At 47.8% G+C, this 22,824-nt stretch overlaps 1 protein-coding gene and 1 long non-coding RNA gene across 12 annotated transcripts in view; one reads left to right on the top strand and one right to left on the bottom strand.

Annotated features, from left to right (window-relative positions):
• LOC143662351 (uncharacterized) overlaps positions 1-1,936 on the bottom strand; it is a 9,128-nt gene extending 7,192 nt beyond the window's left edge. Inside the window, exons 1-2 of the long non-coding RNA XR_013165302.1 lie at positions 1,285-1,936; positions 618-805 (exon numbers count right to left, since the gene is read on the bottom strand). This is a non-coding gene — a long non-coding RNA (uncharacterized LOC143662351). The remainder of the gene's footprint in view (positions 1-617; positions 806-1,284) is intronic.
• MPPE1 (metallophosphoesterase 1) lies at positions 1,835-22,824 on the top strand. Of its 11 annotated transcripts, none has more exons than XM_077136010.1 (11): positions 1,835-1,946; positions 3,231-3,314; positions 10,414-10,791; positions 12,902-13,010; positions 16,124-16,227; positions 16,828-16,902; positions 18,380-18,488; positions 18,624-18,692; positions 18,782-18,904; positions 20,124-20,264; positions 21,256-22,822. In XM_077136010.1, the coding sequence occupies exons 3-11, from the start codon at positions 10,520-10,522 to the stop codon at positions 21,436-21,438; spliced, it is 1,185 nt and encodes a 394-aa protein (XP_076992125.1). In that variant the 5' UTR covers positions 1,835-1,946; positions 3,231-3,314; positions 10,414-10,519; the 3' UTR covers positions 21,439-22,822. The 11 variants fall into 11 exon arrangements, with proteins under 11 accessions (XP_076992125.1, XP_076992127.1, XP_076992133.1 ...); XM_077136017.1 differs by lacking the exon at positions 1,835-1,946 and adding an exon at positions 2,151-2,326 and having other exon boundaries at positions 18,627-18,692; positions 18,802-18,904; positions 21,256-22,823; XM_077136016.1 differs by lacking the exon at positions 1,835-1,946 and adding an exon at positions 2,151-2,326 and having other exon boundaries at positions 18,802-18,904; positions 21,256-22,823.

The raw sequence follows: 22,824 nt of genomic DNA, 5'->3' as shown, positions 1-22,824 counted from the left end.
ATTTTGGCATATTATGGCATATAATTCGTTTTTGAATTAAAATGCATTGTATAGTTCCGTGAGAGCAAATGTGCTAAAGGAAGTACTTTGGAAAATGTAGTTCTTGGTTTTATGTTTTATGGTTGGTACTTTAGAAAATGTATATCAGTTTTATGTTTTATGGAGTTAAATGTTTTATTACAAAAAGTTAAATATATACAAACATAGAAATATAATAAATGCTAGTATTGGTTTTCTGTTGCTGATGTAACAAATTTCCACCAACTTAGTGATTTAAAACAGCACAAATTTAGTATTGCACAGTTCTGTCAGCCTGGGAGTCTGACACAGGTCTCAGTGGAGTAAAACCCAAGTGTCTGCAGAGCACCCGGAGACTCTATGGGGGAATCTGCGTCTTCCCACCTGGCTGCCTGCACTGTTTGGCTTGTGGCCCCTTTCTCCATCTCAGGGCCAACAACGGTGGTTTGAGAGCTTATTGGGCTGCACCTGTCTGCTCTCCCCTTCCATCATCACAGCTCCTTTTGACTCTGATAGAGTGAGGAAAGGTCCTCCCCTCTTAGGGATTAGCCTGGGCCCACCTGCAGTATCCAAGGACAATGTCCCCCCAAGGTATGTACCTCAATCACTTCTGCAAAGTTCCTTTTGCCATGTATGGTGATACAGTGACAGGTTTGATATTGTCCAGGAACTGGACATCTTCGGAGGCCATTATTCTGTGGACTGCAGTGCCGAAAGACTCAGCTCCTTGCTTCAGTATCATCAACATTTTGCCAATGACGTCTCTCCTCCAAGTCCACTTTCTCTTCTGGAGTATTAAAGCAAAGCCCAGAAATCATATAATTTCCCTAATTAATAGCTTCAGAATATTTCTCTAACTGACAAAGACTTTTAAAAAACATAACCACAGTAGCATTATCATAACAAAATTATCAACCACTCTTTAATATGACCTAACGTCCAGTTCATATTCAAATTTCCCAATCTTTTAAAAACAGCTCTTTTATTAAAAACTAATTTGTTCTAATCGGAACCCAAACAAGGCTCACAAATTGCATTGTTTATGTCTCTCAATGTCCTTTAGAGCAGCGCTCACTTCTCTTCGCTCACTTCTCTTCGGTGTTTTTCCCCCTAAGGCAATTTATTTGTTGAATAAAGAAATTGGGTCATTTGGTCTGGAGAGTTTCCCACATTTTGGATTGGGCTGATTGCTCCCTGATGATAAAATTTAACATGCTCATTTAGCCCCTGTTTCCTATAAACTTCTAGTTAGGATTACAGAGTTACCTGGATTTAGGTTCTTGTTTTTTTCCTGCTTAGTTAGCAAGAAGCCTTCAGAGGTGAAACTGCAGACTTCCTACTGCATGCCCGCAGCGTGCAGACTCGACTGTCCCAGTCTCGGTGATGTTAAAATTGCTTACCCAGACAGATCGGAAGAGTGCATTATTTTTAATAATCATAACTACCATTTCCTGAATGTCTCGCACAGGCCGCATCATTTCTCTCCGTCTTAGTATATTAACTGTACTCAGAGCTTCACAAAAACACACCGGAATTGGGTGGTTGGAGGACTCTACGCGGCTTGCAGCTCAGAGCTTGCATTTATTCCTTGTAAAAAGGGATCATGAGCCGAGCTCTGATCTTACAGATTCACCGGGAGGATTACCTGAAGTCAGGGATGTGAAAGCACCTTGAAAAAAGTAGAACGTGCCGTGCCAATGCAAAAAAGAAAACCCATAATGAATAGTTGATATTCTGAAGACCATGTCGTCTGTTCACGCTCATTCTTGAGCACCTTCGCTGGGCCCTGGAGTCACAGAGGTGAAGAGCCGGGTGCGGCTGTAGCCAGGTGCGGAAGCAGCCAGGTGGCGGCCAGGTGCGGAAGCGGCCAGGTGCGGCGGCGGCCAGCTGGCGCAGGAAGCTGGGACCTCAGGCAGGCGCCGGGCCAGGTGGGCGGCCTCCCCGGGGCCGGTGCAGCTTTGTGCCCGAGGGCTTCTGTCTCTGGGGGTGTCCGGGGCGCGGGGCCGCGGGGCCGGGCGCGCAGGCCTGGCCACCCCAGGTCCGCAGTTCCGGGCCGTCCTCTCCGGGGCGCGCGGGCCCTCTCGGGGTCCCCCGGAGGGGCCAGAGCACGTGCCGGGTCGTCTCCGCCCCGGCGGGGACGTCCTTCCTCCCCGGAAGGCCCCCGCCTCCGCCGCCGCTGGGCAAGGGGCGCCTCAGGAAGCCGGGGACGCGACCGCGCGTGCTTGAGGAAGGGCCGGAGCGCCCCGGACGCCGCCGGGGGCTGCCAAGAGGAAGCTCCAGGCCCGGCTGCGTCTGGGCCTTTATTCGGGTCTGTCGGCTCGCCTAGTGGCCCGGCCGCCCCCGGTGGGGAGGGGGGCGCGGCGGGAGGGGCCCGGGTCCCCGCAGGCCGAGAGGCAGCGGGGCGGGAGGCCCGGGCGCGAACGGGACGCGGCGGGAGGCCGTGCGGGGTCCGTTGCGCGCGCGGCGGGCGGGCCCTTGGGGAGACGGCGGCCCCGGCGCCAGCACGCCCCGCGGTCCCCTGAGCCTGGGGCTCAGCGCCCGCGCGCTCTCGTCTTGGGCCCGTGCCCTACTGTTTGCGCGTTCGGCCTCCTGCTGGCCTCTTCCCACTGCAAGGTGGAACCTCCTTGTCCTATTCAGAAACCGTATTCGCTGATTGTTTACAAAGCAGTACTGGGGAAATGATTTATTTGCGGGAAAAACGCGAGAGCTTCAGGCGCATGCATGGAATCATAGGGGATTCCCCTTCTCTAGCTTACCGTGTATTGAAAACAATCCATTTCCTCGTTTACAAATACCCCCGGAGATGGGAATTTTCACCTGCACATAGCCATTGATGGTGGTATATTTAAGAGAAGGCACAAGTAAGAGGGAAAAGTACAGGTAGGTGCAGCTCAAACATGATTGTTTTCCTACGGTATTGGGGGAGTGGGGAATTTTGATATTTAATGATAGGTTAAAAGTTTAAATATCAGTCAATGGCTAAAATATTCTGTTCTTAATCTTGTACGTTTATTTTATGTATACTACTTCGTAGCATAATTTAAAAGACCTGTTCTTAGCAATAACCTAAGGGTGGGTCATTTTTCTTCCACTATGATTCTTTAAGAGTTGTCCAGGACATTTGTCTGTACCATCCGACATTTTCCACTTTAATAATAGCTGACTAAATGAAAGAGCTCCAGCGACAAAACACATTTTCTGTTTTATTGTAGATAAACATGCTCTGATTTGGAGGAGCAGATGCCACCTAGAGCCTTTGTACCAGTTTCGTCTATCAGTAAGCATTGTCTCCCAAAGTAAGAAGGTGACACTCCTTGAAACCGAGGCTTCCAAGACTTGCTTTTTTTTTTTTTTTAATTTTAAATGTAAAAGTAGTGGATTTAAATACAAGAAGGAAGCCCTTGTTACAGGACATTGTTAGCTTTTAGTGTGTGTTGTTTTTACTTTTTAATTTATTTTTTCCCTTTTTTGAGTGACTTACCTGAGATCAAGCAGCCAGGAAGTAGCAGAGCTGAGATCTCACCAGCTCAAAGGGTTTGGGGGAGAGCTGAGGAACTTTATACTTACTTCCCTTTTTTCTATGAAAGCTGCTTTCTCCAAGGAGACTCTCCAAGATTGCAATTACTTCCCTCTAACCAGAGATTAACCAAGCTTTTTCTTTTGTAAGAGTTAGGTGCTGGTGAGAAAAATGTGTCCCTTGTACCTATTTGCCTGTCTTTAAACTCTTTCCTGGGATTTTATCAAGGGCAGAGGGCTGACTTTGTGGCTTTTCCTCTTGTTGTTTTGACTGTAGACTTTTTTTCACTTGACATTTTATTTATTTTTAACATTTTTAATTGTGAAATATAACATACAAAATAAACAATAACTTTCAAAGTACATTGTAACAAATTGTTATAGAACAGATTTCATAGTTTGATTTGGGTTACAGTTCTACAATTTTAGGTTTTTTCCTTCTCACTGCTCCAAGATACTGGAGCCTAAAAGAAATATCAATGTAATGATTCAGCAGTCATATTCATTTGTTAAATCCTACCTTCTCTGTTATAACTCCTCCTTTTCCTTTGATCCTTCTCCCACTCTTTAGGGGTATTTGGGCTATGCTTATTCTAACATTTTCATATTGGAAAGGGATGTTGATAATATGGGGTATGCAGATGGATTTAATTCATATTCTTGGAGAGGCTGGGCGCTCTGGGTTTCAGGACTTATCTGACCTAGGAACCCATGTGGAAGTTATAGGTTTCTGGAAAGTAATCTTAGCATGTGAAATTTTATAGAATCTCAGATAAAGCCCTAGGTGTTCATTAGGATTGACAGGAATGGTCTTGGTTGAGGTTTGGTAAACCCTGGTAATTAGCAATATCTAGCCTAGTAGCCTCCAGAATAGCCTCTCAATTCAATTTGAATTCTTTCAGCCACTAATATCTTACTTTGTTACATTTCTTTTCCCCCTTTTGATCAGGAAGGCGTTGTCGATCCCATGGTGCCAGGGCCAGACTCATTCCTGGGAGTCATGTCCCACGTTACCAGGAAGACTTTTACCCCTGGATGTCATATCCCACGTAGTGGGGAGGGTAATGATTTTCTTTGCAGAGTTGGGCTTAGAGAGAGAGAGAGAGAGGCCACATCTGAGCAACAAAAGAGGTCCTCTGGAAGTAGTTCTTAGGCATACCTATGGGTAAAACTTAGCTTCTCTGCTCCAGAAATAGGCTTCACAAGAGCAAGCCTCAAGATCAAGGGCTTGGCCTATTAATTTGGGAATCCCCAATGTTTGAGACAGTATCAGGAGTTTCCGCCATGGTAAAGCTTAATAGTTCCATATTTTTTCTCCTGTCCCTCGAGGGACTTTGCCAATACTTTTTACTTCTCTGTTCAACATACTCTGGGATGTATCTGGGTATTACATGAAGCTATACAGATGACTGTAGACTTTTAAACATATGAAGGCTGGTAACAGAACAAAGGAGAACTCATATGTTGGTAGTTCTAAAATGTTTGGGGAAATGAGACTAAACAGGAATCATTCACTCACCATTTATTGAGCGCCTCCTGAGTACAGGTGTCCTGCTGGCTGTGGGGATGTGTAGATGAACAAGATAAGGCCCATCTCTTGATACCACTTAGTATGGTAAGAAAGACATTTTATGTCATATCGTGACCAGTACGCACAGATACATGTATATAAAAATGGCAACAGAAGTTTCGTGAAATAATCTTTGCTTTACTGTTGATACTGATTAAACATGGGGTTCTCTGCCAGATGTGCATAACAGCCAGTCTCTGAGCCCCAAAAGGAGAAAGAGTTTACTGCTACCAAAGCAAGGAGAACGGATAACCTAAAACACGTTTCCCCAGTCTCAGGAGTTTAGGTTTTATGGATTGAAACAAGGGGAGGTGGAGTTGTAACCATCATAATAACAAGTATAAGCAGCTATAGTTTATAGATGTGGAGGAACCGAGTTAGGCTAGAACCAAGCTGGGACAATAGAAACACTGTAATCAGTAGTTAGTTCTGGGCTTAAGCTCACTCCTTCATTAAGATCAGTAATTTTGTTTTTTGAACCCGAGTCTCCTAATCAAAGGAAAGCACCTAATATAGACAAATGTATTGATCATTTATCACAGGGAAGCAACACACCAAATATCCCCTTTGTCACACTAGCGTTACGTCTTGTGGTGCAGGACGCAGGGACACATTATTTCCCATTTACTTATTGAGTAGCAGGAAGAGATGGTGGCACTAGTCCTAGAAGTGTGGGCCACCAAGCTTCCTAGACTTCCAGGAGCCTAGGAGAATGGGTTTCTTTCCTTTAGCCTGTAAAAGCCTGGGCTTGAAGCGGGTAATAGCATTTACCTAGTCAGGCTTTGCGGCTGTGTAGATTTTATACCCTGAACTGTGTATTATGGTTGAGATAAAATTCAGAGTGAGGAAAGGGATGGAGGGTCCGATGGGAATCATAGAAAGGGCAGGGGCAAAAAACGGATAAGGGTTGGGAACTGGGCAGCAACCCAAGACACCTGCTGCTTCCAGCTTCTCTCCACGCATCAGCCTTCTTTTCCACTGCCCCTCCCCGTCCATTCGTCCATTCTCCCTGACCTGAGTGTGCCCTGTCATTGACTCAGGCCTGTTGGAATTCATTGGCTGCTGAGGTTTTCCTTCCGATTTAATCCTGACATTCCTGCCTTCAGAAGGGTTTGCTTTTTTAAAAAAAGCACTTGCATGTGCATGATTTCCATCCATCTCCACTACACGGCAGAAGAGGTCCCATTTTACCAGTGAGTCTCAGAAAGGGTTAAGTAGCTGCCCTGAGTCCCAGAGCTCTGGAAGGGAGGGGAAGGGGGAAGGGGGGAGGGGTGTGACTAGCTCTGTGCAGCTGTTTTATTTTAGCTGATGTATCTTCCTAGCAAACAGGATGCAATAACTGAAGAAGGACAAGAAGCAAATTCCTCCCGGAGCCTCTCCTCTTTGCTGCCAAGGAAGGCAGGGCTGTTTGTACCTGGGATGTCCTGGTGGGAATTTCTGCATTGTTCACCCCCCTTCCCCCCAACACACACCCTGTGCGGGTCAGCAGGTTTCCTTCTGCAGAGCAGGTGTGCCTGTCCCTAAGGGTGGTCAGCACAATGGGAGCTGACTTTACACCCGCCCTGAAGTGGCCATCAGGTAGGAATGACATGCTTTAATTCACGTGCTGCCTGGAATGCTGCGTGGCGTGATTGGCGGTGAAAAGCTCGAGATCAGCCTGGCTGGGGCCACTTCTAAGCGGAGAGAGAGGATCCTCCTCCACTCCCATCGGCCCTACATGTTACTCAGGCTTCATTCCAGAAGGAAAAAAGAGGTGAGGTTTGGCCATAACATTGAAGACAATGTGGGGAGTCCTAATCTGATGAGTATTGCAGTGAGTTTTTTTTGGAGTAGAGAGAGAGAAAAAGAATCTTCCAAGATTTGAGCAGAAAGAATTCAGTTGAAGGATTTGGTATCAGCAGTTGCCCAGATGTGATTTTTTCCCCCTCTGGTAGTTCTGGTTTCCTAAAATGATCATGTTCTACCTGACAGAAGATGACCCATATGTATTAGGGTTTTCTCAAGGAAATCTGCACAGCATGAGCTGGCTTGCTTGCCCTCTCCCTGCTCCCCCACCCCATTCCTTCCCTTCCACCTCTTTCTCCCTTCATCTCTCCCTCCCTCCCCCCACCCCTTCCTCTGCAGAGTAGCTCTGGTGGGCTGGGACCCCACTTTGGCGGCCCCTATAAGGGCAGCACTGAGCTTCCTGTCTCCAGCCATCCGCCCACTCTTATTTCTTGTGCGTCTTAGTCATAACTGCTCAGACCGGCTGATTAAAGAATCCCGGGCGAAAGCCCAGTGAGCAAGTTACCATTCTGGTATTTCATCTCCGGGGACACTTGGACACTCAGGCAGCACAGGTTGGCCCTGGAGGCCTTGTCCGTGAGTCCTCAGAAGACTTCTTGAGGTTGCTGCTGCTGTTTTGGCCTTGGCTTTTAGAATTTTAGCAAGTTCTAGGCCTTTGGGAAGGAAATGAGATGTTCAGATCAAATGGTTGCTTTTGATGCATTTGAAAAAAAACAAAGGGAACTGGATGGTTGTAGGGAATATTTTCACCATTCCGTAGAGCCTCTTTCTTTTACTAACATCAGCCAGTAGAGAATCCTTAATCTTATCCACACTGGAAAGTTTATGCAAATGTTCTAAAGCTTGGCTCCAGATAAAGTGCTCTCTCAAAATTGGTTTATGTCTGTGGCCCTGGGTTTATTATCATTAGTGCCACTTTCTGCTCTCAAATGTGTCCCTGTTGGAAAGCAATAGGCCAAGCCCTCAATCTTGGGGTTTGTTCATATGAAACTTATTCCTGCAAAGGATATATTAAGCCTACTTAGAATTAGGTTTAAGAGTCACCCCCAGAGAACCTCTTTTGTTCCTCAGATGTGGATTCTCTCTCTCAGCCAACACAATAAGCAAACTCACCACCCTCCCCCTCTCTACGTGGGACATGACTCCCAGGGGTGTGGACCTTCCTGGCAACGTGGGACAGAAATCCTAGAATGAGCTGGGACTCAGCATCAAGGGATTGAGAAAACCTTCTTGACCAAAAGGGGGAAGAGTGAAATGAGACAAAATAAAGTGTCCATGGATCAGAGATTTCAAACAGAGTTGAGAGGTTATCCTGGAGGTTATTCTTATGCATTATGTAGATAGCACTTTTTTACTTATGGTATAATGGAGAGGTTGGAAGGAAGTGCCTCAAACTGTAGAGCTGTGTTCCAGTAGCCTTGTTTCTTGAAGATGATTATATAATGACATAGCTTTTGCAATGTGACTGTGTGATTGTGAAAACCTTGCCTGATGCTCCTTTTATCTATGGTATGGACAGATGAGTAAAAAATATGGATTAAAGATAAATAAATAATAGGGGAACAAATGTTAAAATAAATTGAGTAGATTGAAATGCTAGCGATCAATGAAAGGGAGTGATAAGGGGTATATATGTATGAATATTTATCTTTTTATTTCTTTTTCTGAATTGATGCAAATGTTCTAAGAAATGATCATGGTGATGAATATACAACTATGTGATGATATTGTGAGTTATTGATTATATACCAAGAATGGAATGATTGTATGGTAAGAATGTTCGTGTTTGTATGTTGTCATGTTTAAAAAAAAATGTGTGCCGGTTGGAAAATAAAACATATGGTGATTCTAGTTCTGTGGCACGTGATCCCACCCTAGAGAAATCAGAGGTTAGAGGAAGTTTTAATTAAAGAAGATAAGGTATGTCACATGATCACCAATGACCTGGGATCCAGTTCATAAGATATTGTGGATTTTCAGGGTGGAATTCTAGGAAGAGTAGTTGATGCCACATAATGTGCAAGGCTGTCATGGACCTGACCATCCGAGAGGACATATTGAAAATTTAGCATTTGCTTATTGTTCCCTCTGTAACCAAGTACTTAGCATAAAAATGCCATTTGAGAGCAGATGGAGGAATGCTGAGGACACAGCAGCCACCAACTTAAGTCTTTTCCTGTTATCTGTCTTGGCACAGCGAGATGAGTCCTTAATAGACAGCCTACCAATTGCCGATGTGCCATTGGTGTCATCACAAAAAGGTTTCCCTGGATGTATTTCTAATTCTGGGATTATGTTTTAAAGTTTTGATAATGGCTCACAGTGCATGCTTGCCCCTGTTTATTTTTCTGCGGGTGAGGTTTAAAAAAACGCTCATCTCGTAATCTTTGCCTATTGAAGAACACGAAATATGAAATGAGCCAAGGACTTGTACAGGGACCGGGGCGTATTCTTAATTGCTATGAGCAAATATGTGCCACTCTGGAGCTTGCATTTCACAGAGAGTATTTTAGATCCCATGGAAATGAGAGTGTCCTTGGCTCCAAGCCCACTGCCCATGTGAAGATTCCTAGACTCACCATAGCAAGCCGTGTCCCCAGAAGAAGGCATTCTTTGCTGGCTCTGTTGGGGTCTGTGGTTGGTATCTCCCCTACCTGTGACCACAAGGCTTCAGGAGCTGTTCCCGTCTCTCCGCTGTTGACAGCTTTCAGGTCGTCATCATCTACAGTTGGCACCTGTTGCACCACCGAGCAAACGTGCAGTAGAATTCCACCTCCTTTTATCAGCCTGTCTCTTCCGATGAGCCAGAGATAGATGCTCTTTATAGGGTGTGAAGTTCATCTAAGACTCAGGATAAACCCATAAACATTCTAAAGAGCTCCTGCAGAGAAATCCCCGCACAGAAGGGCCAGATGAAAGAAGGCCGCCCGAGTTTTAGGGCTGATTTGCAAGGGAAAAGAGTATATGTGTGTTTTTTGTAAAGACACATACAATCAGACCGCAGACTTCAACATCAGTGTCCCAGATTGGCGGCTGTGTGAGGCCCGGCCCTCAGAGTCCGGCCTTGGGAATGCTTCGCTTGGGTCTTCAAAGCACATTGTCCATGAAAATTCACTTCTTTTGTGCAAAAGCAGAGTAGAAAATTGATGGATTCCCACAAAGGCAGCTCATGAAAGGAGCTGAGAGGCCAGGAGATTTCTGAGGTCATGGAAGTGTGGCACCGAATTCTTTGGTGTGGCAAAGTATGCTGTATTTGCCGAATTTTCCCATATGTGCCCTCCCTTAACTAACACCTTTTTGATGGGTTCCCATTTAACGATCGCTCGAGTGTTAATCATCGTGGGAACATCATTCTGAGAGCGTGATTCTGGCATGTGGAGTATAAGGAGCTCCTAGGAGGCCCACTGTTTTCCTTTCCTGAAATCTGACACATTATCGTATGCGGAAGTGTTAGGGTCATTTGTGTATTTGGGGATGTAGACAGATTCTATATCTCATTAGTTCTTTTCCCTTGCGGTACGCAGGTAAGACCTGGATTCCACGTTGCCTTGCCCAGGATCCCATGATTTCTTCATGGTGACTTCTTGATGGGTTCAACTCTTTGCGACCAGCCACTCCTGGGCAGGAGAAATGACCACCCTCAGACTGGGGCTCGGACGGCAGGATTTTCGTCCGCTAAAGAAGAGAAGCATCTTGCTGTTCAAACTCCTAGCTGTTGTCTTTGCTGCGCTTCTATTTTGCGAGTTTTTAATCTACTACTTAGTGATTGCTCAGTGTAACTGGCCCGAGGTGAAAACTGGCCAGAGCCACGGGGCTCTCAGACCCATGCTGAGAGCCATGTTTCTGGCCGACACCCACTTGCTTGGAGAAGTGAGAGGCCACTGGCTAGACAAATTAAGAAGGTAGGAGGCTTTCTGAAATTCTGCAGCCCAAAGGTACTGCCCTCCTGTCGCAGGTCGGGCTCTGTGGCTTTAGGCAACGCGTTAGTTCTTTTTCTCAAAGGAGGTCATCTGGGGCATCTGGCTTTTCCTCGAGCTTGCTGTTTAGCAAGCATCTGCTATATGCAGGGCCCCAGAATTTTGGAGTCAGATCCAGATTTGAGTCTTGGCTCAAAACCCTGATTAGCTTTGTGACTTTGGACAGGTCGGGAGGCTGGCTGGGTTAACCCCCAGAAGAAACTGTCCATGGTGGCTCCTGGTGCCTGGTAGGGGTTAGTGAGAGTCCAGCTTCCTTCCTGGACCGGGAAGGAAGTAGCTGTCACCTGTCCCTGGGTTGTAGTTGTTTTTTTTTGCATGGGCAGGCACTGGGAATTGAGCCCAGGTCTCTGGCATGGCAGGTGAGAACTCTGCCTGCTGAGCCATCGTGGCCCGCCCTCTGGGTTGTAGCTTTGAGCCTCCTGGGTTTTGGCCTCTGGGTGGCAGAGGGAGCAACAGTGGGTTTGCGGGCTTCCCACTGGGGACCCCCGGCCCACACCTGCCCCAGCCCAGGCCTCTGTTTTCCCACCGGAAAGCCTGTGATGGCCGCTTTCAGCCATCGGGTCAGCAAGTGGGGTCCCTTTGTGTTCCCATTGACTGGAATCCTGGCCCCACCTGGCCAGCTGGTCCCCCGTTTCTCTCGCCCTGGTTTCATTGGGCCTCTCTGGGCTTGACTTTATTCTCACGAGTAGGGACTGTCCTCTGGCTGTTTTGTGAATGGATGGACCTCACAGTGCAGTGTCCCCAGGGGTGGGAGAAGGAAGCAAGAAGAAAGGAGGAAAGGTGCAGGGCTGCTGAACTTTTTAGACCAAAGGAGGAGTGATGAGAGAAAGGCCGGTTGGAACATGCAATCCTTTGGCTTGGGTCTTACACATTGAGCTATATGTGATTCGCTCAGAGAGTCTTCCACGCCCTCTGCCTCCTGCTGCATCTAAGCCCTTTCTTCTCTGGGTGAATCACATCAATCAAGAAAAGCTGAGGAGTGCATTTTGAGGAGTCTCTTGTAGTGCTCTGTACCAAGCACCTGTTTCGGCGGGGCCTGAAAAGCCACCTCTGACCAACAGTGACCTTCCCTTACTTCTGTGCGCAGGAACACAGTCTTCTCCTTTGTGGGGGGAAGCAGTGGGAATGTGCTTTGAAACGGGAAAAGATTGACATCCTTAGGGAAATGCTGTGGGTAGAGTCAGTTCGGGTGAGGGGTGGGGGGTGGGAAGGCATCTCTGTGCTGTGCTCCATGCCGTGCCAAGGCCATGGGAGCTAATCCCATAACTCCCCTAGGAATTGGCTTTATCACCTCCGCTTGCCCAGGAAGAGGAGGCCAGGCCCCATTCTCCAGGCCACACAGCCGTCAAAACGGGCGGAGCAGGGATTTGCAGCCATTGCCGCTCAGATTCCCGAGCCCACGGCCTTTGCATTTGCTTGTCTTGCCTTCGGGATGATGACTTGTGTGCCTGAAAACTGCAGGCTTTACCGTTTTCACATGGGCTAGTTCACTTCTCTCAGCAACTCCTCCCGACTGTGATGCAAGGACAGGAGCTGAGGAGTGAAACCTCAGCCAGGCTGGAGTCAGCTCTGTGTGGTGAATGCAGCCTGACATGGGCATCTTTGGAAGCAGCATTGATCTCTCCCAGGGCCCCCGGGCTCTCCTGAGTCAGGGTGCAGCATGGGGCCTGATTCAGCGCACCTCGCCGGAGCTCGGGGATCGGGTGGTAGGGGACCCCTGGCTCTCCTGAGTTGGGGTGCAGCGTGGGGCCTGGTTGAGGGCACCTCACCAGAGCTCAGGAATTGGGTGGTGGGGGGCCCCCGGGCTCTCCTGAGTCGGGGTGCAGCATGGGGCCTGGTCAACGGCACCTTGCAGGAATTCGGGGATTGGTGGGGAAGGGTTCCCTGGCTCTCCTTTGGGGCCCTGAACCCCCTCACTTAGCAGACGCAGACTTAGATTCCTTCCAGGTGGGGCACAGGGATGGAATGGTGCGGCTACTCTTTAAAGGGCCCGAGAAATGGACTAACACCTTGTTTTTCCTTATTCCCCACCAAGGGAGTGGCAAATGGAGAGGGCCTTCCAGACAGCTCTGTGGTTGCTGCAGCCTGAAGTTGTCTTTATTCTGGGGGACGTCTTTGATGAAGGGAAGTGGAGCTCGTCCCAGGTAGGGCCCGACCATCCCTGCCCCCAGACCTGCTCAGGGCCCAGCACCCTGGGGACTCCGTAAAGCACTACGATGGGGTACACGGGTGGTTCGGTGGTAGAATGCATGTCTTCCATGTGGGAAACCCGGGTTCAATCCCCAGACCATGCACCAGCCCCCCCAAAATAACCACTATCAGCCAAGGTGGAAGTTAAGCCGAGTCCTGGCATTGGACACGCAGAGTCTACCCTGAAGATTCCTGGATCTTTTGTTTAATGCTGCTCTTGAGTTAGGGCGCCATTCTTTCATTTGTGTGTAAGAATTCTGGAGACTAGCCTGACGCCATTTGGTTGGAATGTTCTTGGGGTAGGGAAGTCACCGATTTCTGTCATCACCAAAATGACCGAATACATGTTGAAAATCACATTTAATTTCACTCTTCTAACCACTAAATTACAAGAGTTGTGATGCAAAAATTATTTGCTCCTCCCCTGTGATTTTCTGTTTGTCTTCCAAGTGAGAGGTGGAGAAGGAGCCTTGAGGCTTGGGGTGAAGTTCCTCTGTCTCCAAGAGGGCCTGAGACCACCCCAGATTGGGTATGGGGGTGCTATAAGCCAGCCCCCAATGCTTTGGCTTATTACATTCCTGAGTGGATGAAAAAATAGCTGTTCTTGCTGCATGGGTAAAAATATCCAGCCATTAATGGTTTACAGAAGGAATTTTTTTTGGGGGGGTGATGGTGGTTATTTAAAAAAGTCAGTGGTGTTTCCAGGACATTCCAAAGGTTGTAGGGTACAGTCTTGGTCCAAATTTAACAGCACCTACGGTCTGTAGTGTTGCAATGTTTGCTGCAATTTAGGCTATAATTAAATATGAGATCATGGAAATCGTATATGTAAAAACCAGCTATAAAATGAGATTGCATGTGCTGCTTTTGCAAAATAAGGGCTTTTCTGATTTTACCTTACTCCAATTTTAAATACTATTTGTTAAAGCAAAATCTTTGTACATGCTTTGAAGGACACTGTCCCCAGAGTATTGCCTTAGATTGGGCCATATTTAAAACTTTCTGAGTTAAAAACACACACACACAGAGAAAAACTTTCTGGATAACCTTAATTACTATCCATCTGTTCTAGTTTGCTAGCTGCCGGAATGCAACACACCAGAGACGGATTGGCTTTTAATAAAAGGGGATTTATTTTGTTGGTTCTTCAGAGGAAAGGCAGCTAACTTTCCACTGAGGTTCTTTCTTACGTGGAAGGCACAGGATGGTCTCTGCTGGTCTTCTCTCCAGGCCCCTGGGTTCCAACAACTTTCCCCAGGGTTACTTCTTTCTGCATCTCCAAAGGCCTGGGCTGAGCTGCTAGTGCTGAGATGAGGAATGCTGAGCTGCTTAGCAGTGCTACATTGCAATCTCCCATTTAAGCACCAGCCAATTAAGTCAAACGTCACTCATTGCAGCAGACACGCCTCCTAGCTGACTGCAGATGTAATTAGCAACAGATGAGGTTCACGTACCATTGGCTTATGTCCGCAGCAACAAGACTAGGTATGCTCACCTGGCCAAGTTGACAACTGAATCTAGCTAACACACCACCCAAGAAAGGTCTTTTGCCTACATTAGGGTGTTTCTCCAGTCGATATTTTTAAGCTTATTAAAAATAGGAATTATACCTTCATGATTCATTCTTCAGCTTTAATAGTTAAAGGAAGTATCAGAATGATCTTGAAGTATCAGTTGTGTTGACTTACCTTATTGTCTTTTGTCCCCCACTTCTCAGTTTTCCCTCCCACAGGTGTGGTCATAGGGTGCTGAGGGAGGTCTCCTCCTGACTTGGTCTGGACCCATGAGAAATTTACTTGGCATTTCCTAAGAGCCCATTCCTATGTCCAGATCTGAAACGACTCTCCACCTGGGTCCCTGCATGATCTTCAGGGGATCTTGAAATAATGTTTATCAACCAGATATTGTAGGGGAGTGTCAGCTAAGATGGTGGCAGGGTAAGGATACCATTTTTTTTTTTTTGGAGGAGAAAAGAATTTATTAACGATCTTGCAAGAACGAGCATGCAGCCAGAAAATGGAGGCTGGTGCCCCAAGCCACCGAAAGCAGTAGTATTTATTCCCTAGGCATGCAGGTCCCTCCACTGTTTCTCCACTGATTGGATATTCCAGAGGTTACAGCCTATTTAGATAGTTTAACTAACTCAAATTTCCTGCCAAAGGTTCCCACTTTTGACTACACTTTACATTTCAGTGACCCTGGCCGTTACTTATTTAAACTAGTTTCTACCTACTTGGTGCCAATTCTAGGCTTGCATCAGAGGCTCTCTCCTTTCCCTACCTTCAAGATGGGTTTGAGCTGTCCTGTAGCCCTTTCCTTGCCATCTTGTATGAAAGCCAACTTTCATTTTATTCTTATAAATACCCCCTCTTTCTTTTTGAACTTTTTTTTTTTTGGTGGGGGGGGCAGGGTGCATGGTCTGGGAATCGAACACGGTCTCCTGCATGGAAGGCATTCTACCACTGAACCACCTGTGCACCCTTTTTGAACTTCTTTAGTTTTCACGTTTTAGTCTTTCTTCAACTTGATAAGAGCCTTTTCACTCTTCATCATAGGGATCTTCCTCTTAAAGGGGGTACAAAATAGGCATTTACCTGGTTAAGGCAACCTCAGTGAGTCTCTGAACTAACCCTCAGGCACATGGGGTATTGCAACACCCAGGTACTGTGAGTGAAGGATACCATTTAATTAAAATTTGGGATCAAGATGAATATGCAACTATGTGATGATATTGTGAATTACTGATTATATATGTAGAACAGAATGATCAAAAGTTACGAATGTTTGCATTTGTTTGGTGTTTTTAGGTATTTAAAAAATTAAAAATTAATTTAAAAAATTAGCAAAAAAAATTGGGGATCAAGCTAAATAACTAAGGTATTAATTAGTTGTAGTCTTGGTGAAAGAAGTATTAGAGTTTAAAATTCTAGGTTCTACATTAGCTTCATGAGCACCTGGTTTAGTAGAGGGGAATTAACCTCACACCATCAAAACAGGGATCATATTTTTCAGCCACAGGAAAGAGAAGCTTCTCCAGCTCCCAGCAGTCACGCTTTCTTCCCCACAGGCCTGGGCGGATGATGTGATGCGGTTTCAGAAAATATTCAGACACCCGCGTGATGTGCAGCTGAAAGTGGTCGCTGGCAACCACGACATTGGTTTCCACTACCAGTGAGTAGTCCGCTAAAGCACTGCTTTAGTGAGTGCTGCAGCTTTAAATCTGCTTAAATTCAGGTGCAAGCCTTATTGGTACTGTTTTGAGGCAATCTGTTTTCCTCAAAAGATGTCTGTTTTGGAATGTGAACTCCATAGGGGCCAGGATTTTTGCCCTGGCACCAGTATTCGTTGAATGAATGAACTATCTGTGCCCTTGAGAGATATCTAACTTAGAACTTACATTTAATGGCCAATTATTTTATTTGGGAATCAGAATAAAAACAAGACCATTTAGACTTTAATAGCTAACATAAATACAGTGCAATTGTGCTTAAGAATTGCCAGCCTGCTTTAAGCACTTCCTTTCCGCATATCAGCTCATTTAATCCTTACTACGATCCTGTTTTACTCATTGCAGCAGTGGGAAAACTGAGACCCAGTGGTAACTCGCCACTGGAGCTGGAATTTGACGTCCGTAGCCTGGGCTCAGTGGAGCCTTAACTAATCACGCTTGTCTGCAGCTCAGTTCCTGAAAGTTCTCTCCTGTGTTCATGCTAACTCTAAGAGGTTCTAAAATGTCTTGTTCTGAAAGGTGTTTTTTATCATTCAATATAGGATGACTACATACAACATAAAACGATTCGAGAAAGTTTTCAACTCTGAAAAGCTGTTTTCTTGGAAAGAAGTCAAGTGAGTATTTGTGAATTCTCATAATGACCTTTAATTCTTGGAAACTTTTTAAAAGGTGACTTTAGGGTCTGTGTGGCTTGACTGTGAATCTCCGATAAGGGCGCCTCAGGCTGTGCCCAATGCCGGGAAGCCTCGGAGCACCGTGCTTTTCCTTACCCACCCGTGATCAGTCCAGAGGTTTGTACACCCTTTGAGAGAAATGTATTCTGTCTGCATGGCTCTAGGTGGCATGGGTTTCACCAGCCACTTGCATAAAATGGTATTTTTCGATTTGTTCACGTTTTACTTATTTCACTTTCTGAAGGCTGTCCCTGTAGTTACGCTGCCGTAGGAATGGGTGGCAGCGTTCTGGCTGTGCTTTTGTAGCTATGCTCCTACCTCCATCATCAGCCTCGATTTCTACACCAAAGCACCCTAACCCTTTCAGCCTGGTCGTAAACATGGGTCTCTCCTACCCCCCCACCTGATCACTTTTTTGGCTTCTCTGGTCCCCTTCTGGTCTCTGTGTGTGTTTGTGTGTACAGCACAGCAGGCAAGACTAAATACATTATTCTAGTTGTAGATGTATGTGGAGAAAAAAGATGGCAGAAGTTTTCTTCTATTTTAATAATTTTCTTCCCATGGGTGTTCAAATTTCTGTTGACTCTTTTTGGGCCAAGACAGCTCACTGAGCTTGTCAAATGAGAGAATACCTGTAAGCACCCAGAAATGAGAATTCAGTTCCCAGCACCCCTACTTCCTTTCTTGCATCATACTGGAGAAAGTACATACTTGGAGTTATTTCCCCTACGTGTAGTGTTCAAGAAACTTGAAATACATTTCCCATATTTCAGACCATTTGGTCTATCAGCTCTTCACTGAAACTGTTTCAATTTCAAGCAGTCTTTACTGACAGGCCCCTTCTTTGTGTCTCATCAGTATGTGCCCAGGGAATAAACTCACTGTTAATGGAACACAGTCAAAATATAATAAAGAGGAAATGATTGCAAGGGCTAACCATGATGGACCTGCTATTATCCTGGATGGGCGGATTGGGGGCATCTGTGCCCCACCCCCCAACTGCGGAGAGCACCCGTCCAGCCTGCCTCTGGTTCTCTCTAACGTTTTCTGAGTATTTTCTAGCAGCAGGTTCTGTTCTGAGCACGTGGGTGAATTATTTCATTTATTGGCCTGTTATCCCCCTCGTTTCACCGGTGAGGCACACAGACTCTGTCCCTCGCCCCGGACTGGTCGTTCGCGGGAGGTGCTGAGACTGGAGGTAGTCTAGCTCAGAGCACCTGGTCCTCCGGGGTGCCCCACTGGCTCAGGTTTAAAAACACTTTACTATGTCTTGGACTCCACTCCCACTAAGGCTGTTTTGTTGAGTTAATGGTCTGCGGGAGGCTTCCAGTAGCGAGGGGCTCACTCCCCCAAGCTGCAGACGGGTTTCCTTATGTGGGAACAACGGACCGGGCCCCGTCTGTCTGTCCTGCCTCAGCTTCGTGATGCTGAACAGTGTGGCGCTGGAAGGGGACGGCTGTGTCATCTGCTCTGAAGCGGAGGCGGAACTCATTGACATTTCTCATCGGCTGAACTGCTCCCGGGAGGTAGGGGCCGGTGTGAGCCCCACACGTGCTTTGCAGGGGCACCGCAAGTCGGCGCCCCTTCCCTCGTAGACCCCACTCGGCTCCCCCAGCCCCGTCCTCCCCTTCCCCGCCGCTGACCCCCTGCCTCCCCACCAGCAGGCCCGTGGCTCCAGTGCCTGTAGGGTGGGGCGGAAGCTTCCGGCGTCAGCCCCCATCCTCCTGCAGGTGAGTGGGTGGGCACCGGGTGGCTGCGGGCACCTGGCCGCGCCAGCCCGGCCTTCCTCGTCACCCCTGTCTCCCCCTGCACCCAGCAGCACTTCCCACTGTATCGCAGAAGCGACGAGAACTGCTCCGGAGAAGACGCTGCGCCTCCCGGGGAGAGGCACCTCCCGTTCCAGGAGAGATACGACGTGCTGTCCCAGGACGCCTCGCAAAAGGTTTGCCCCGGCACCTGCTGTGACTTATCGCAGTAGCCTAATTTTCCTACGCTTTCATTTGAACAAGCGCACCTTTAAGTCCATCCACCTCATGGAGAGACATTTATCAGCTGGAGGTGGGAGGTTTTTGGCAAAATCTCAGGTGTTCGTTTCATCACTTTTTTCCTTGTTTCTTCCCTGCTAATCCACTTCTTCCGAATATCAATTCGGTGATGGTCTCAGCTACTTTATTTAAGGTTGCTTCCACCTATCTAAATATGTTTGGAAATGTGAATGGAACTTAGAATTAAACTTTTAGGGGCTTGATTGACAGGTGCTCTCTGTGTATAAATATTTATATATACGTATAAAATCTGGGAAGAGAACACTAGGTTTAGAGAGGCTGAATTACCTCTGATACAATATAAACCAATCAAAGGATTTTAAAGAAAAAAATGAACCAGCCTTGGAAAGAATGGTTTAGGATTTAAGGTGTGAACTGAGTGATGGCAGGTGGTTTTGAGCTTGGCCAGTTGGAGTCCCCCTGGTTCTTGGGGAGATGGGTCTGGGCTCTTCCAGTGGGGGGGGGGCCTGGTATGTGGGGAGATGGTCCTGCAGTCGGGGCCCCCGGTACCTGGGGAGATGCGTCTGTAGTCGGGGCCCCCTGGCATGTGAGGAGGGGGTCCTGCAGTCGGGCCTCCCTGGTACATGGGGAGATGGGTCCTGCAGTCGGGGCCCCCGGTACCTGGGTAGATGGATCTGCAGTCGGGGCCCCTGGTACCTGGGGAGATGCGTCTGTAGTCGGGGCCCCCTGGAATGTGGGGAGGGGGTCCTGCAGTCGGGCCCCCTGCGTGGGGTTGTGGTCCTGCAGTCAGGGCCCCCCCGGCGTGTGGGGAGGTGGTCCTGCAGTCGGGGTCCCCCCCCACACACACATGGGGAGATTGTCTTGTAGTCTAGGCCCCCCTGGTGCGTGGGGACGTCATCCTGTAGTCAGTCCCCCCTGGCGCATGGTGATCCTGCAGTCGGGGCCCCCCTGGTGCGTGGGGACGTGGTCCTGCAGTCGGGGCCCCCCAGCGTGTGGGGAGGTGGTCCTGCAGTCGGGGGCCCCCTGGCACGATGGGAGGTGGTCCTGCAGTCGGGCCCCCTGCGTGGGGTTGTGGTCCTGCGGTCGGGGCACCCCGGCACGTGGGAAGGTGGTCCTGCGGTCGGGACCCTGCAGCCACCCTGCCTCCCGCTGCAGTTGCTGTGGTGGCTCCGGCCCCGCCTGGTCCTGAGCGGCCACACGCACAGTGCCTGCGAGGTGCTCCACGCGGGGACCACCCTGGAGGTCAGCGTCCCGTCCTTCAGTTGGAGGAACAGAAACAACCCGAGTTTCATCATGGTATGTGAAAGTTTATTTTTGTCAGAAAGCTCTCATACATTTCTTAAGTCAACACCAATCATCGACCATTTCATTGCTGCAACCTGTAAAAAATATACAGACGCCGTACACAGAGCCCCTCCCCCAGGCGCGGACGCTGGGTCGTCCCCTAAACTCCCCCTCTTCAACAAAGACACAGGTGGTTCCCGGGGTGCTGAAGGGGGAGGGGCCGTACGGGGTGGGCGTGCCCTTTCCGCGAGGGTGCAGCATGCGCTGCTGTTAAGACTCTGTGCGTGCTTAATTTTCTCAGGAACCAGAATCCCTGATTCGCAGTTAGCATGTGGTCTTGTTTTCGAAACATGCCTATTTGCCCCTGCAGAAAAGGCTGTAGCTTTTGCCAGCCAATTAGAGGTGCTTTCGCGTCTTTCTCTTGACCATGGGTTCCAGCACCCAGTTCCAGTGCTGACCCACCCAGCTTTCCCGTTAGGTGCTTTGACTTCATAGAAAGGTGAGGAAACATTCATGTTTCCTCACTGTTACTCCACATAGCAAAAGCCTCTACAAAGAAAAACCCATCGAGGCGACCCGGGAACATGTAATTCTGGGTAACAGATTGCAGACTTTAGAGTGAGGTGACACGAAATACACGCTTGTACTCCTTACCGTTGATCCTAAGTCGCCACGATGCCTCCCTGGATCCCCGTGCTGTCCCCTCGCTGTCCACATTCAGCAGGGAGCCGGTGTGTCCAGGAGTAGCTTCCACGGACAGGAGGCCTCCCGGACATTGTCCACGCAAGCACACTGCCCCCAGCTCTGCTGCGCTCTCTGCAGCTCGCTGCTGGGGGGTGGCGTGTGCGGGCTGAGACGTGCCCCTAGTCTCAGGTGAGCGCGGGCAGCCCCCTGCCTCCCCTGGGGTAACCGCCCAGCGAGGCCGCAGTCCCTGTGCTCTCTAAGCCAGAACCGTGTGCTGAAGCCGTGCTCGATCTCCGTAACCTCCTCCCTCCTTTGCTAGGGCAGCATAACGGCCACGGACTTCTCCCTCTCCAAGTGCTACCTTCCCCTCGAGAGCGTGGTCCTGACCGTGTACTGCGGAGCGGCCGGGCTCTTGCTGGTCCTTGTCCTGGTCCACCATGAGCTTTTCACTTCACCCTTCCTTTCCGGTTGGGGTCTCTTCAGAAAGCATAAGGCGGTGTGAAAAGCAGGAGCCCTTCGCCCGCGGCAGTCTACACCAAAGCGTAAGAAATGGAACTCGGAGCGGCGCCGGGCATCAGAGTCGGGGGTGCACGGGACGGGTGCCGGCCGCCTTTGTGCCCGCCCCAGACCTTCTAAGTCACTGATGCAAACGGCCAAGGGGTAAATAGGCGACTGGCCTGTTCTCGTGCTGTGAAAACGGAACGTGTGTTCTACAACAGACCTGTTTTCCCATCTTACCATTTTTATCAAGTAAATGTGCGATCAAAGACGGTATCTGTTCAGTCTGCAGACGTGGTCAGCGGGGCTTCACGCATGCACTGCGGCCTTTACTTCCCCGGAGCCTGCCCTGGACACTGCACCACACGTCTACCCTCTGTGCTCCCATGAGGTGGTTTCTCAGCACCTACCGAGTGCACGGCTGTCCGCTTAAAACGGAAGGCGCGGATGCTGTATGCAGGAACATACGGTTTTCACAGCCTCCTGTGCTCAATCAATGGAGTCAGGTTTTTAAATGGGTGCAGTGTTCTCTCCAAAAGACCAAGCCCTTACATTGTGATCTAATGCCTGTCGGTGATCAAAAGAAACTTGAGAAATGCAGAAGGAAAATGGCCTTTGGTGGTTAAAAATAAATGTCTTGATACTTTTAAGACATACAAAACAGATTCTTTTTTGTTTTGTTTCAGGATTCTGGCTTTTTTTTTTTTTTTGTAGTCAAACTTTTAAATTCCAAGTTTAATTAGAGGGGAAGTGTTGAGTAATAATGCATTTAACAATATACAGTGTCTTTTTTGTGTGGGGGGAAGATGTATCTCTAGTTTTTCTTTATGTTTTACTTTGAAATTCAGTAGGAATTGAAAATAGCTTCTCTTTTGTATCTCACTTAAACCGAGAGTTTTCTGAACTACTTAAGGGTGAGAGGTGAGGAAAGGCAGCGGGGAAGAGATAAAATATATTTGCTGTTTTCACTGTCTATAAAGCTGTCATGTTTTCTTTCATGGAAAAGTTAGCATTTAAATTTGGATGAGTTTATAAAAATCACAAAACAGTGATTTATTAAGCAAACTTTAAAATGTTAAACAAAGCCTAAAAGACTAAAAGGAAATTAAAGAAGTACTGAAGGCTGTCACTTCCCTGCATCTGTGTTTCTGAAGATGTAATTTTAGACGTCTTTCCATGTTATCTTGGGCCTGTGGAAATGTTCTATGGATAGAGTACAAAGCCTCATTGCTACAGCTATTTCTTGCTTTATAGATATAAAATGTACCCAAACTTTTGAGACTGCGTTTGCATAAATTTTTCTAGTATGACCAACTGCCATATAGTCTGACTTTATATTTCAAATAAAGCTTTTCTAATGTTTCTACTTGAAAAGATGAATGAAATCCTG

The sequence above is a fragment of the Tamandua tetradactyla genome, chromosome 18, assembly GCF_023851605.1.
Source record: "Tamandua tetradactyla isolate mTamTet1 chromosome 18, mTamTet1.pri, whole genome shotgun sequence".
Taxonomy (NCBI): Eukaryota; Metazoa; Chordata; class Mammalia; order Pilosa; family Myrmecophagidae; genus Tamandua; species Tamandua tetradactyla.
Note: the sequence above shows the minus strand (reverse complement) of the source record. Positions and strands in the feature narration are given on the sequence as shown.

Excerpts from the sequence above, each read along its gene's own strand:
- MPPE1 (XM_077136010.1), top strand. The coding sequence starts at position 10,520 with ATGACCACCCTCAGACTGGGGCTCGGACGGCAGGATTTTCGTCCGCTA. Across the intron at positions 16,228-16,827 it reads GACATTGGTTTCCACTACCA|GATGACTACATACAACATAA; the intron begins GTGAGTAGTCCG and ends CATTCAATATAG. Across the intron at positions 18,905-20,123 it reads CCCAGGACGCCTCGCAAAAG|TTGCTGTGGTGGCTCCGGCC; the intron begins GTTTGCCCCGGC and ends CTCCCGCTGCAG.